General features: G+C 43.5%; 1 protein-coding gene across 1 annotated transcript; it reads left to right on the forward strand.

Annotated features, from left to right (window-relative positions):
* The first annotated feature begins 305 nt into the window (after window positions 1-305).
* Window positions 306-11705, forward strand: LOC131885957 (uncharacterized). The gene is made up of 3 exons (XM_059234172.1): window positions 306-1691; window positions 9128-9215; window positions 9815-11705. Exons 1-3 carry the CDS (start codon window positions 1497-1499, stop codon window positions 11197-11199), a joined length of 1668 nt encoding a protein of 555 aa, XP_059090155.1. The 5' UTR covers window positions 306-1496; the 3' UTR covers window positions 11200-11705.
* Window positions 11706-12864: the final 1159 nt, after the last annotated feature.

Below are 12864 nucleotides of genomic sequence, written 5' to 3' on the forward strand. Positions count from 1 at the left end.
TCATTAATGTTTGAATCTTTTTTTCACTATCTAAAGGTCTTGAAAAATTAAAAAAAAATTGAACCAACAAGCAATGTTTTATTAAAAAAAAAACAAATTTCTACAGTATTTTCCTCCCTAAGCCCAATCATATGTCGCTTGTCAAAATTTTCATGATTGTTCATTCAAATGAAAAATAATAGCACAGAAAAGCATCTTGTCCCCCGATCACTTACTAGATGCATTCAAAATCGGTCTCTGACAGTAGGCAATCTCCCCTTTACCTCTGAAAACTATCCCCCCATCTCGCCTTTCCGTGCTCTAAGCAAAGCGCTCCAGAACTTGGAGTGAACGGACCCGGTCGCCTGGCGAAATACTCGGTTCACCGATACCCGCGGGTCTGCCCAATTGATCCAAAGCGAACGTTTTCAGAGCCTCAGAGGGGCGAACAGTAGCTGATGGCTTGACAGCAGAGACGCACCCGCAAACTCGTCCACGTCCAGTAGTTCAATGACAGCTCTTAGTGACGGAGACCCATTCAGTTCAGAGCTAAGGTGGAAAAACGCATCAACTAATACCCTGTTCCACATACACACGCAAGGGGAAATTGGATGGCTTGAGAAGCCAGCTCTTTTCTCTGATCATAGAGTCTGTCAGCTCTCTGTTCAAATGTGCATTTTCCGCCAAACAACGGACACTTGTTTCCTCGTGTTCAAACTGGTTTTCCAGCCGTGTCGCTCTGCATCCATCTTCATTTGCGGATAAGGCTGATACTACACGTGAGGAATGAGCTCTTCAAGGAAAGAGATTACTCATAACTCGTCAAGAATAATGCAGTGCATCTGGTGGGAGAACAAAAATCCCTTGTCACTCACTCAAGATTGACTTGTTATGCTTCCACTCCAACCTTGTACATATGAATGTGACTGTACTGTGTAGGGTGTACGCAAGAGGCAAGAAGCAAGAAGTTCATAGCCCCGCCCAGAAGCTCCAGAAGATGTGATTTCTTCTCAAGGAGTTAAGCAATACGAATATCCACACCGACGAGTCATCAAGTGGGAAACGAATCCTCCTTTGACTTCCCCAGAAACTTGTATGTGTCATCTTTTTAATGAAAAACATTCGGCCCTCTGTGGAAGTATGGGAAAACCAGTGCGATTGTGTTGGGCTTTAAGTGTCAGAGAAATATTTGATCAATTCAATCATCACTGACCGGTTAAACTCGGTAGTTCGGAGTTTTTTCAATTCGGTGGACGTCCTCTTGGATGACCGATTAGCATTGAGCTCGACAAAGTGAGAGTCCCGCGAGTGAATCGGGCCCTTGTCCAATATCTCTGGGTTAGGTCAACTACCTGTCAAAAATTTTTGGTGACCAGTCTGGATGTGCTTCCAATTTTGGAATTTATGACTTTATGGACTCGAGTCTTGGGGTCCGTCTTCCTCGTTGGAAGCCAAGAGGACAAACTCTGTTATCATTGTCATAATCGTCATCGTTATCACGGGTGCTAGTGGTGGTGATGATGATGATGATGTCCAAGAAGTCTTTTGGTCAAGTGAGTGGTGCTAACACTCTAGATTTGTCTTCATGTTCGTCATCCTCTGGTCAATCAAAGATGGTTGGTCGCGCAGAATGTTCGGTGGTGCTTGTGGGTGATGCGAAATGTGGTAAATCATCCCTCATTCGAAGGCTCACACAAGACGAGTGGACAGAGGTAAGTCATATCACAGACCATTGAACAAGGCATTTACAAAAGGCAAAAGGGTTGTTCACGAAGGGGTGAAAATCGACTCGGAATCGAAGCATAAAGGTCGGGCACCTTGCTCCAGAAACAGGGACTTTATTTCTCGAGTAGACGAGTTTTGGATATTTAATAAAATTGAATTGACTCATGAATTTTGCAAATGTAATAATAAATCGATGGGTTGTAAGGTTTGGCTGAGCTGCACAAGATGCCATTACGGGAATCAAGAACAAATATATCGCTCAAACAAAACCATTTCGTTACAATTGCTGAATGGTTGTCGGGTAGGTTGTGGGTAGGTAGTACGGTGCATAGGCGAAGATATTTAGTACAGTCCTGAGTTGGCCGTTTTCGTGGATTGTGAAATGGGTTTGGGCGGCCAGCTTCTGACAAATACCCCAACCCAGTCGCGATGAAGATGAATCCTTCAAATTTATGCTCATCGTAATGGTTTGAAACGGTACAAACCAGCTGGAATGGTGTTAATAATCCTCGGCGAGTTATGAATTGGCCCCATGTGCTTTAGAATGAGGCATTTGAAATATTGGCAACAATCACGCTTGGCTAAGGAATCCATTGTGAGTTGAGCATCCTCAATCTTCCTAAGACCAGATTCCAAAGAACCATCGCCCTTTTTTCTTCATGAACGACTTCATCCAATCACAATATGCTTCAATCTCTCGTAGTAAAGAAAAAAAAACCGAACATGGTACGACATGGCAGCATGCTTCCAACCCCACCCTTGTTGCCATTCCATCTGGCATTAGGTCCAAGATAGATAGATTTTGCTCTCGCTCTTTGTGCTGTTGTTGATGATGATGATGATCATATTCTCTTCAAGTACACAACTCGTTTTCCAAAGGCTGAAATGATTATCTTACGCAACATGAGCCCGATTGGCTCGCAAGTGACTAATTGTTAGCACGACGTCGACCGCCAAAATCAGGTGGAAGAAATAATGTTAGAGCGATTTCCAAGAAGTAGTATCGTACCCTGGTGCCCCCAGAATTTCTATTCATGGTCACCGATAACTCCGCATTCCATTTACACTTCCCCCTTGTTCTTCATCTGTGCTCGTAACTCAGTGGGTAATAGAAGTTGTCTTTGTTTCGAGATAATGTGATTTGATGGAGCAAACAGAGCTTCTCCTCGTTCGTTCCATCTTTGTAGGTCACCATTCCTTGACATATGGCTGAACGGTATGTACGAGTACGGTACAATACGCGTACTGTATGTAGTATGTGCTCGAGCTAACACATATTTGCCTTAAGCCTATGCGATGCAATAATAAAAAAATGTATTGGTAGCTCGGTAGCCAATTCGCAAGTGTTCAAGTGCCACACCAAAGTTCACCAACGGTGGATGGAAAAGAGGTTAATAGGACTTTTTTATGCCACTATCGCACGTGTTTAGCGCGAGAAAGAGGGGACCGAGGAAGAGACGGTTGGGGAGAAACAAATGTACTCGCTGTAAAAGTTTGTTTTCCTATTTGCCAACTTCGAAGCGGCGCCATAGGATTTCTTCATATGCAAAGTATTTTAATGCATTCATGACCGACGAATTCTCTACATACACACACACTCAGGAAAGCCACAGCTGCTTCTGGTTCATGCTCGATGTATTTGAAGTAGAGCGCCAATGAAGGACGAGAATTTATTTGCCAATTGAATTTGCTAATTCCTCTAAGAGCTCATTGAACCGGTGAACGTTAGTCAAATTTTGCAAATCCGTCAGAGTCAGAGTCATTTTTCTGTTCAAACTCGCTTTCTCCATCCATGAAACTCCGTCATCCATTTGCTACAAGCTAATCGCTTCTTGGTGAAGTGTAATTATCATAATTATCGAAAATGGTCATCCTCCCTAAAATGGAAACAACTATCTGAACCCGGCTGAACTTCGCGCTCAAGAAACCGGAATTCCTTGGATTTTCTTCCCGCTCTCTAATCAGAAGTTAATCGTAATAAATGGCTATCATTTCTCGTGACACCTCAAGACTTCAAGATTTCTAACTGGCCCTTGACAATTGAACACGACAAAAGCAAATGCTGTTGTTGAAGTAGTCAGCATGATAAGTGGACTGCCCAAAAGCACCTCAAGGGCCAAGTTTCAGAGAGAGTCGGTTGATTACCAAATCAGCGATTGAATGTCGGTCCATGAGGTGCGTTGTCCATGGCCATGATGATTGTGATGCCACTGGGTGCGTGTCCGGACTGTAATTATCCATCCACCCGACTCCTCCGAGAAATTTTCAAATAAACACAAATTATCATTCGGGTGAGAAGTGAGGATATTTGAACCCGCGGGCAACCAATAACCCAAAGCTCAAAGCTCCTTCATCCGTGATGATTCGTCAGTAATCCTCTGCCAAGAACTACTTGAAATCGAGTGAAGACACGATGACAACAAAACGGAAAATCGGTTCTGGATGAACCAGGGCAGATTTCTAATTTAAAGGCCCAGAGTTTCCTTTCACCTTTAAGGAGCTCGTAGCATGAAGATATATCTTTATGAAGTTATTTTCTCAACAGGTTCTGGCCTCGTTTGAGCGTTTGCTCGTATCGTAATGAACTATTTAGAGCTGGTCCGTGAAGTACTATAACGTCGCCGAGCTAATTAAGATGGCTATTCAAAAGACGCCCATCCTTTCCAGGCTCTCAAATGCTTCCGGCAAAAAAGATATTTCTTTCCCCCCTCCGAGGGGTGAAAGGAATTTTCTGCCCAATATCCACTTCCTGGTTCGAAATGATTCTAGACCCAAGCTACTTCAGCAGAATTTGCCTTCTCCATTCTACATACGTACTTGCCTCTGTTGGCAAACATATTTCCCGGTTTACTTTCGAAAGTGTTATGTGGGTTCAAGATTCGAGTAGTCCGCAGACTCTGGACAATGTCTGGTGGTTTCAATAACGAATCGACCTGGAATCCAAAGTTTGAATTTTCTTGGGTCTCCTTTATCTCGAGGTGGGAATGCCGAGCCCTTAATTTTCTTCCGACGAAATTTGTTCGAAAGCACTTATGCGCTGTCGTTTTTCGCATTTATTGGCCAATTAGTCCTCTGGCAACCACAAACGAGGCCCGGAAAAGATCCTTGAGAGCCAAATTGAGGGGGTCGACGAATGCAACGCGTAAATATTTCAAACTGGTTCGGACAATCTCGATGAGTGTCAGTCCCACCCTTGTACGTATTTATTTCATTGACTGTTCTTTGACGATCAGGTATCATCGTTTGAATGTCAATGGCAAGGACATTCATTGCAACGAGACCATCGTTTAAAATCAAATGACCATATTTTTTGGCGTCGGATGAAATGCGAAGGAAACCTTGAGGTGCTCAAGAGCAAGAGATGACACGATTCGCCGGACTTCCCAACAACTGTTTTTCTTTGGAGTTTATCTTGATTTCGGTTGAGAGAAGTTTGGTATTCAGATCTCAGAATGAGTTGTGCTCCCTATATAATGATATTGCAAGGTCATCTTGATAAGCGAGCATTCACTTCATCTGGCATTCTTTGAGCTTTGTATTCCGGACTGCTGAACCCGTGGACTTGGCGATCAATTTGATCAGCCAGGAATAGTTACAGAGGTACTACAAATGGTCAACTTGAATCGGTCCAGTTGGTCGAGAAGTCTCGTGAAGCCTTTGATCAGAAGCTGTCGGTTGTCCATTAAAGAATCTCTAGACACGATCAAAAACGAATTCAAAATTAGACGATTTGATTGCCTTGTCGAAGTTCAAGTATTGAGAACTTCCAGAAAAAAATCGATGTAATTGAACAAATGATGATTTAAAGTAAGTGCTTACTCTTCCTCTCGACAGATTGTCCTTACATGGCAATTTAACACTTGATTTAAGATCATCGTGATCAGCCAAAACCACAAAGATCACAACTTCTTGATATCAGCTCCTCTTATCAAATATATATTGATGCTCCAACACATCCCAAAGCCATCAAACTTATCTCGTCACCTGTTTCCTTGTTGGAACATCAAATTAATGCTCGAATATCTCGCCTTCCCTTATCATTTCCATTTTCCAAAATCTTGGGTCATCTGTCTTGCCACCATTAGCATTAGCTAGAGTCTCGAGTAGACAAAAAAGAGCTTGAAACCAGAAACGGACTAATAATTCCTCTTAATCGCTTCAACGAGTCTCCAACAACACCTGAGACTTAGCTGAGCTCCATTTTCAGGACTGAACGAGTTCGTCTAGTTCGTCTAACTCGACTTGGCAACCTAGCTCCTGTGACAATTGTGGTCAAAGGATTAGATTTCGGCGTCATCAGAACAGCAGGAATCCATGGGAAGACGATCTTTGAAGGACGACGAGATGTTCCGAGAGATCGAGAGGTATACATGTACTGTACCTTGGGGGTGAAATCTGGGCGCAAGTTTTGGTATCATTTGCTCGAGAGCTTCCTTGATCTCTAGGGGCCCATATCAGGGGTCCGGGCAGACCCTTGGAACGGCTGGAAATCCAAATATGTACTTGAGGATTCGACATTTTGGACCGCGTGATGTACGAGGCTGTCGAGCAAATGGTGTGCATCCAAAGATTTACATCTCGACAATTCCTCCGACTCTCTTCCACATATCGATGTTCAAAATCTCGTGAGGGTAGACCTGAGAATCTGGAAACATCAGTTCGAGCACTTCAAATGACGCACCGACCATGGCTATTCAAATCAAAAACCCTGATTGAGTTTTCCTGAATGTTGGGCTAATCGTTTGGCTTTGACGCTTGTGAAAAGGGTGAAAAGGGCTTTTGTCAGAGTGACCAAAACAAGAATATTTTTTTCATGACAACTCCGACGAAATTGATCTGGGATTGGCATCCCCATTCACCAGGAAAATAGAGATGTTGAGAGCTGAAACCCCCGACAGGTTGACATGAGATTGGATAGAAATTGACAGATTGACTTCAGTTTGGTCGTTTTCTTTTTTTTTACCACCGATCACTGTGCTGCCAATTATGACCTTCGGAATGTGCTTTGTCTTAGTGAAGTGACTTGGCGGATGTACGGTACAGCAGACCGATCACTGTGCTGCCAATTATGACCTTCGGAATGTGCTTTGTCTTAGTGAAGTGACTTCTGGCAACAGAGGCATTGTTCGTTAAGATTTCGGGTACCACGACCTTCACATGTGTGATTGAATAGGGCTTGTTCTATCTGTTTGGGCGCCATTTCTCACACCCAGACCTATTGAGGTACCTTGACGAACATCTGAGACCTTTAGCTAAGGGTGTCATAAAATGCCAGTTATCTGAATTTAGATCAGAGAACAGGATTTCTTCCTGATCCTCATCGATCCTCTCTCTTTCTCATGAACCAACGGAGTTGTTTTTCCACACAGAGATGTCTAGATTGGACAAACCAGGAAACTGGAAAGGACATCCGACTAAAGGGTTTTTTACACGCCTCTCTGGGCCAGCACGAGAAAAGTGAAATCAATCTCAAGTATTGACATACACTCAAGTTGCTTAAGTTCCTCAATCACTTCTGAAGTCTCTATGCTAATTCGAGACGACATGTCTTGGATGGCCTAGCTTCCGCTTAGAATCCCTAAGTGATTCAGTTCCACTAAAAAGGGTCGGTGAAATGCATCGAGCCATGGAAGGTGATCAAGTTTTTGTTGCTCTTTCGAAATTAACCTTGATGCTTTGTTTGTCTGCCTCTGAGTTTGGCTCTGACATGTCTCTCTGCTTCATAGTGCACCGTATATTGGTCATTTCAATTCAATGGCAAGTCGTCTGATACTCTGATCCTCTCCATTGTTCACTCCCAAAGTACTGGCTTCCCTTGACTCATTATTCATTAACAATGCCAAGGGTTCACTTTTTGTTCCGGAATTTTGCACCTGGCGTCTCTTTCTTCCCCCGATTGTTTCATTCCAATCAGTGGAACCTCAGTCGTTTTTAACTGAGAGCTCGGGCCAAAAAAGACTCTATGCACATACTCATGATCCTAATCAAGCCCGGTTTAACGATCCAGTTATCGCGAAATCACGAAATGAACTACTTCAAAGCACTAGCTATCACGGAATATCAAAATAGGCCAATGCTCTCATGCACTCAACTAACGAATTAAGAAAAGACACGGACTGTCAACGAGTGCATTTGTAGTGGCTGGCATATACATACGCTATACTCGTCAAGTCGTACGTACCTTTATCCCAACTTCCAACCTCCTACTGACGATTGTCCATGGAGGAACTGACGTAAGCTTCACTACCCTTGGTGGGGGATGTTTGTTCAGAAAACACTCATCCATGCAGATTATTACCCTTTAAAAGTTGGCTCACCGACAGACGGCCCTACGCAATAACATACAGGGGGATTGGTCTATGAGTCTTCATGTTCATGCCCGAGACAGACGATTCTAAGCGTCCACCCTGTGTTTTCTCCCCCAGTAGAGTTAAGGTCCCACTTCCCACTTCCTGAATAAACACTTTGCCCGTTTTAGTAATGGGACGAGTCTCTTCCAGCTGCAGCTGAAGGAAGGTGTATGTGTGTTATATTGACGTTATTGACGACATCACCATGGACAACGGGATACGAGGAAAGAAAATAAAAAAAATCCGATTCATGCCGATGGCGTGTTTAGATTATGATTCAAGTAGTGCTCTTGTGATTATTTCGATTGTGGAAGGCTTATCTTCTAGTCTGAGAAGATGAAGCACTTTATTTCATGTGAAGGTCGTTTCGTTGCGTTGGACGGGTGTGCTTGAAATACCATTTTCCTTTGCTCCAAAGGAAAATTAATCAGTTCACATAATAGTAATCTCAATGCACACGTAAACAATGGCCATCAACCATACATGTGCGCAAGTCAAATGCGATCTAGACTCGATTCAAACGCGATTTTCTCGAGGCCTCAAGATTAAGCTTAACTCACGAGTAGAACCTTCAATAAAGATGCCGGTCACGTATGAGCTTACGATGGAAAGTAATGTGCAATTTCAGACTGATTTCATGGCCGCAAGGTTGATCAGACGAAAGTCTGCCAAGGCGACTAAATATAAAAGAATATTCAGACCAAGCCAGAGCCAAGTTGTAAGCCAATAGCTCCTTCTCTCCCCTCGACTAATTTCAGATTAGGCTTGGAGAAAAGTTAGGAGCTAATTCACAGATAAGCGTTCCTAGTATGATGACGAGAAAAAAAATAGCGAGAACTACGCCAAAGTTATGACTTCTCTGCATGCAAACAACGCTTAGTGAGAGAAATTCACTTCCACATGGCAAGCATAACAGTCTTGTCCTGAGATTTCCCAATCAATCTTGAAATAGAACAAACACGCCACACCTGATTAGTAGACTGATCGTGAACCCTCGAATGCCAACATTAACTTTTGAAGCCGCATTTCGCCGAATGGACGGATTGACTAACCTAATGATGTTTATCTTCCAGGAGTATGTGCCAACCAGTTTCGACAAAGTCCTGGCAACTCAAGAGGTGAATAAGCAGAAGGTGGATCTGATTCTCTGGGACACTTCAGGTGAGACAATTCAAATCATCACATCTTTCAAAAAACAGGTCACTTTCATACTCTGAGGAGGCGAACCTGCCTGCCAATAGAGATGGATGTTGGAGGCCAAGTGTTCTGATTTTGCCCTCGGGTTATATTGACACCATTGATAGATAATGATGCATGGCCTTTTAAAGCCGTTTGAGAGCTAGATTGCAATGAAGTCATTGAATGAAGCTACCCGAAGGAAAATACAGGGGTTTGCTAGGCCATCAATCTCTCACAATCACACTCGGAGGCTCGAAACGAGAAGCGTTTGCTGGCTTTGGAAATCAATTCCGAGCTCCACGCGCCGAGGGAAACGTAAATATTTATTACCTAGAAACATCACCAGCATAATCAAAGCCACCTTGCACTCTTTCGTATTTCGCGTTGGTACGAGTCCAAGAGACCTGGAAGTGACCATGTTGAACTATTAGCAGAAGTCGTTTGGGACTCCACCCTCGCCCCTTTTTCCTCAAATTTGGGAATTCATGGCCCACATCAACCTGATCCCCCTCCCCGATAAAACTCGCCCCTGCGCACTTTTATGAGTTGCAATTATTTTTATTTATAAATCTTGCTTCCAGGCTCTCCAGCGTACGATTCGGTTCGTTCCCTCTCATATCCTGATGCGGATGTGTTTTTATTGTGCTACAAAATCACTGATCCAATATCCCTCCGGAATGTGAAAAGCAAATGGGTTCCGGAAATCCGACGACACGCTCGTCAATGTGTGCCCATCATTTTGTGTGGGTGCCAATCAGATATGCGAACCGATCCGAGGACAATAGATCAACTATCCAAGGTCGGTCGAGGTCCTGTGAGCCAAGATCAAGCATTGGGTGTCTGCTGTGACATTGGGGCGGTCAATTTCATTGAAACCAGTTCAAAATCCTACGAGGCCACGAAAGAGGTACAAGAGGCCTTTGAGTTATGTGCCCTGGCGGCCATCAAAAGCGGGAAATGCGAATTGCAGAGAAGCCCCTCTTCGGCTTCCTCCTCTACGACCAACACGAGCCATAAACAAGCCTTGAACAACTCCTTTGGGTCTCAATCAGACTTGAGCTTACCCAAGAAGTCGGGGGGAGGGAGTGCCAGTTCGTCTCTGAAGAAGAAGTTGGCCAACATCTCCTTTTCAGGATCCGAAAATGAGCCTGTCATAAATTCGGTGCCTCCCATTCTGGAGGACGATGTCTTTCCCTGTTTATCTACTAGTCAGGCTCGATCTCCCAGACTTCAAAATGAGGATAAGAGGAGGATCAGAAGCAAATCCCAACATCGAGTCTCAATAGCCCCTACGAGGAATGAGTTGGCCTTTCTCGACGAGTCTCCATTATTCACGAGTACCACTCACAGGGCTGTCAATGGATCCAATAGCCCGGGAGATTGTAATCCCGGCTCTCAATCACCTGTAGGCTCAGCCCATGTGCGTGCCAATGGTCTTAGTCGAAGAACCTCTTTCCGATCTCAAACGCAACGTCAGGGCTCGATTCCTGTGGCGTCACCTAAATCTCCCCTGGGAGGCAGTGTCTCCAGCTCCAGTTGCTACGATCTCAAATCCCCGGCAATAGCTGATCAGACTCGCGCCGGTGTAGGTCAAGTACATCTGGAGATGAAGCCCGCCCATGGACCTAAGGTACTCGGGTTTGAGTCACTCAAGTCTCATGCCAGTACCGGCAGCCAGGGCAGTACCGGCAGTAAAACGTCAACCGGCAGCAGTTACGGATCAACTTCCAACGGAAATAACTTGCTACGACCAATGGCCATGATTAAAGACCCTACCGTGCCCGACACGGAGGATCCAGAGTTGCTGCGTAATCTTCATTATGTCTCACCCAAGGCCGGCGTGTATCGACCCGTCAATCCCAATATGAATGGCATTGGCCTCTTGAGCGGATCTGCGGGGTCTGCAGGTCACAACAGTAGTGGTATTGGAACGAGCAAGGGCAAAAAGAACTGCTCGGTCATGTGAATCTGCGAATCAGCCCATTTGATCTGAAATGCACCCTGCAACTGAGGATCAATGACAACGTGGCGAACTTAATTGGGAGTTTCAATCGCATCAGTGCGACACACCATCCCGTCGCTTCTGAACTCGCAAAAAACACTTCAACATACCAACATATAGGATAGGATCGGAATTGGCTTTGACATTTGCCAGCAAGGTGTTGGAAGTGAAACCGACCAACGCCCATGAAATTGGTCTCCGTGTGTGCAGTAGTGGTAGACAATAAATCCTCATTGTTCCTGTCAATGGCTTGATTCAAAGGGACTTTAAATGGAGGGCCCTTCCACGGTATCTAAACGACAAGTCGTCGCTTTAGAAATGATTCTCTGTGCGAGCTTTTGCTTTGGCTTCGACCCTTCATTGAAATGAGGCCACGACGCCACACAAAATGTCTTCTGTGATATTTAACTTGTTTTTCTAAAGAAACCATTCATTAAAAAATCTTTTTAATAAAACATCAATCAGCGCTACTTTCATTGCCTATTCATAGTTTTACCATTATCACTCCTTGAAGTGAGACGAATCGTCTAAAATTTGTCAGCACATTTACACTGCTTCGCTGGAGGTCAAAGGTATCCTTGAGCAAATCCATATATGGTTGGTGAAATTAGCCTTGGGAGAAATGAAACTTTAATTTGCAATGCACATTCATGGCACTCATTATCGTGAATTCGTTTTGTAAGCATGATCTGCTAAAACATTAGTCTAGAATTGTCCAGTAGTGTGCGTCATTGTCCAAAATTGGACCGGGAAAAGTCTTAGCCTTTTTTTAACGACGCATAACTTTCATACGGTTGATATCAACACCAAAACAAAGAAACTAATTCCAGTGGACATACAGATTTAATCTTCAAGTGCATATGCTTAGTGTAAATAGATATTATTGAAAGATGAAGTCTCCTTTCCTCGGAATGTAATGCGTAATTTTCCCTGGTGCGTTGTCCACACGTGCAATTTGGATTAAACATTACACCAGCATCAATCATGAATTTTTGACAAGACTAAATTTGAGAGTATTCCAGGCCAGTCCACCTTCACCCTGAGAAACAAAAAATGATATCAATATGTCTATAATTGATCACTACCACTTGAAATAAAGGAAGTGGAATTTTTTCCATAGGATTAAATACTGACCAGCTAATCATTATGCTTAAGTAAAAGATCATACAGTCTGCATAGACGATATTTTCTGGATAGCAATGGTTTAGGACAAAGAATAAAGGTTTTGAAGTTAGTTTGGATTTGATTAAGCATTATAAGTGCAAATTTAGGAAGAGTACCAATATCTAGCAGATCTATTTGATGTCCTAGAGGGTTCTCTTTTGTATACTCATAATTAGGGGGGAAATATGTGGGTCAACCACAGAGTGTCAACGGATGAATACCATCACAAACACATCAAACTCTCCTGAAAAACAAATGATAAATACTAGAAAATCAAAATTACCGACCCATAGGAAGATGTTTTTACTAAGAAATGGAATTAATGCTTGGCTGAATTATGTTAGGTTTCGTGACTAAAACTTGTACGAAGAAGGAGATTTGTGTGCCGACTGCAGATGTGCTCGGGAAAAAAAGGTTGAGCTTCCTGTTCCACAAATGTGCAAATCCATTTTAAGGAATCAGATA

Source organism: Tigriopus californicus, chromosome 8, assembly GCF_007210705.1.
Source record: "Tigriopus californicus strain San Diego chromosome 8, Tcal_SD_v2.1, whole genome shotgun sequence".
NCBI classification, from domain to species: Eukaryota; Metazoa; Arthropoda; class Copepoda; order Harpacticoida; family Harpacticidae; genus Tigriopus; species Tigriopus californicus.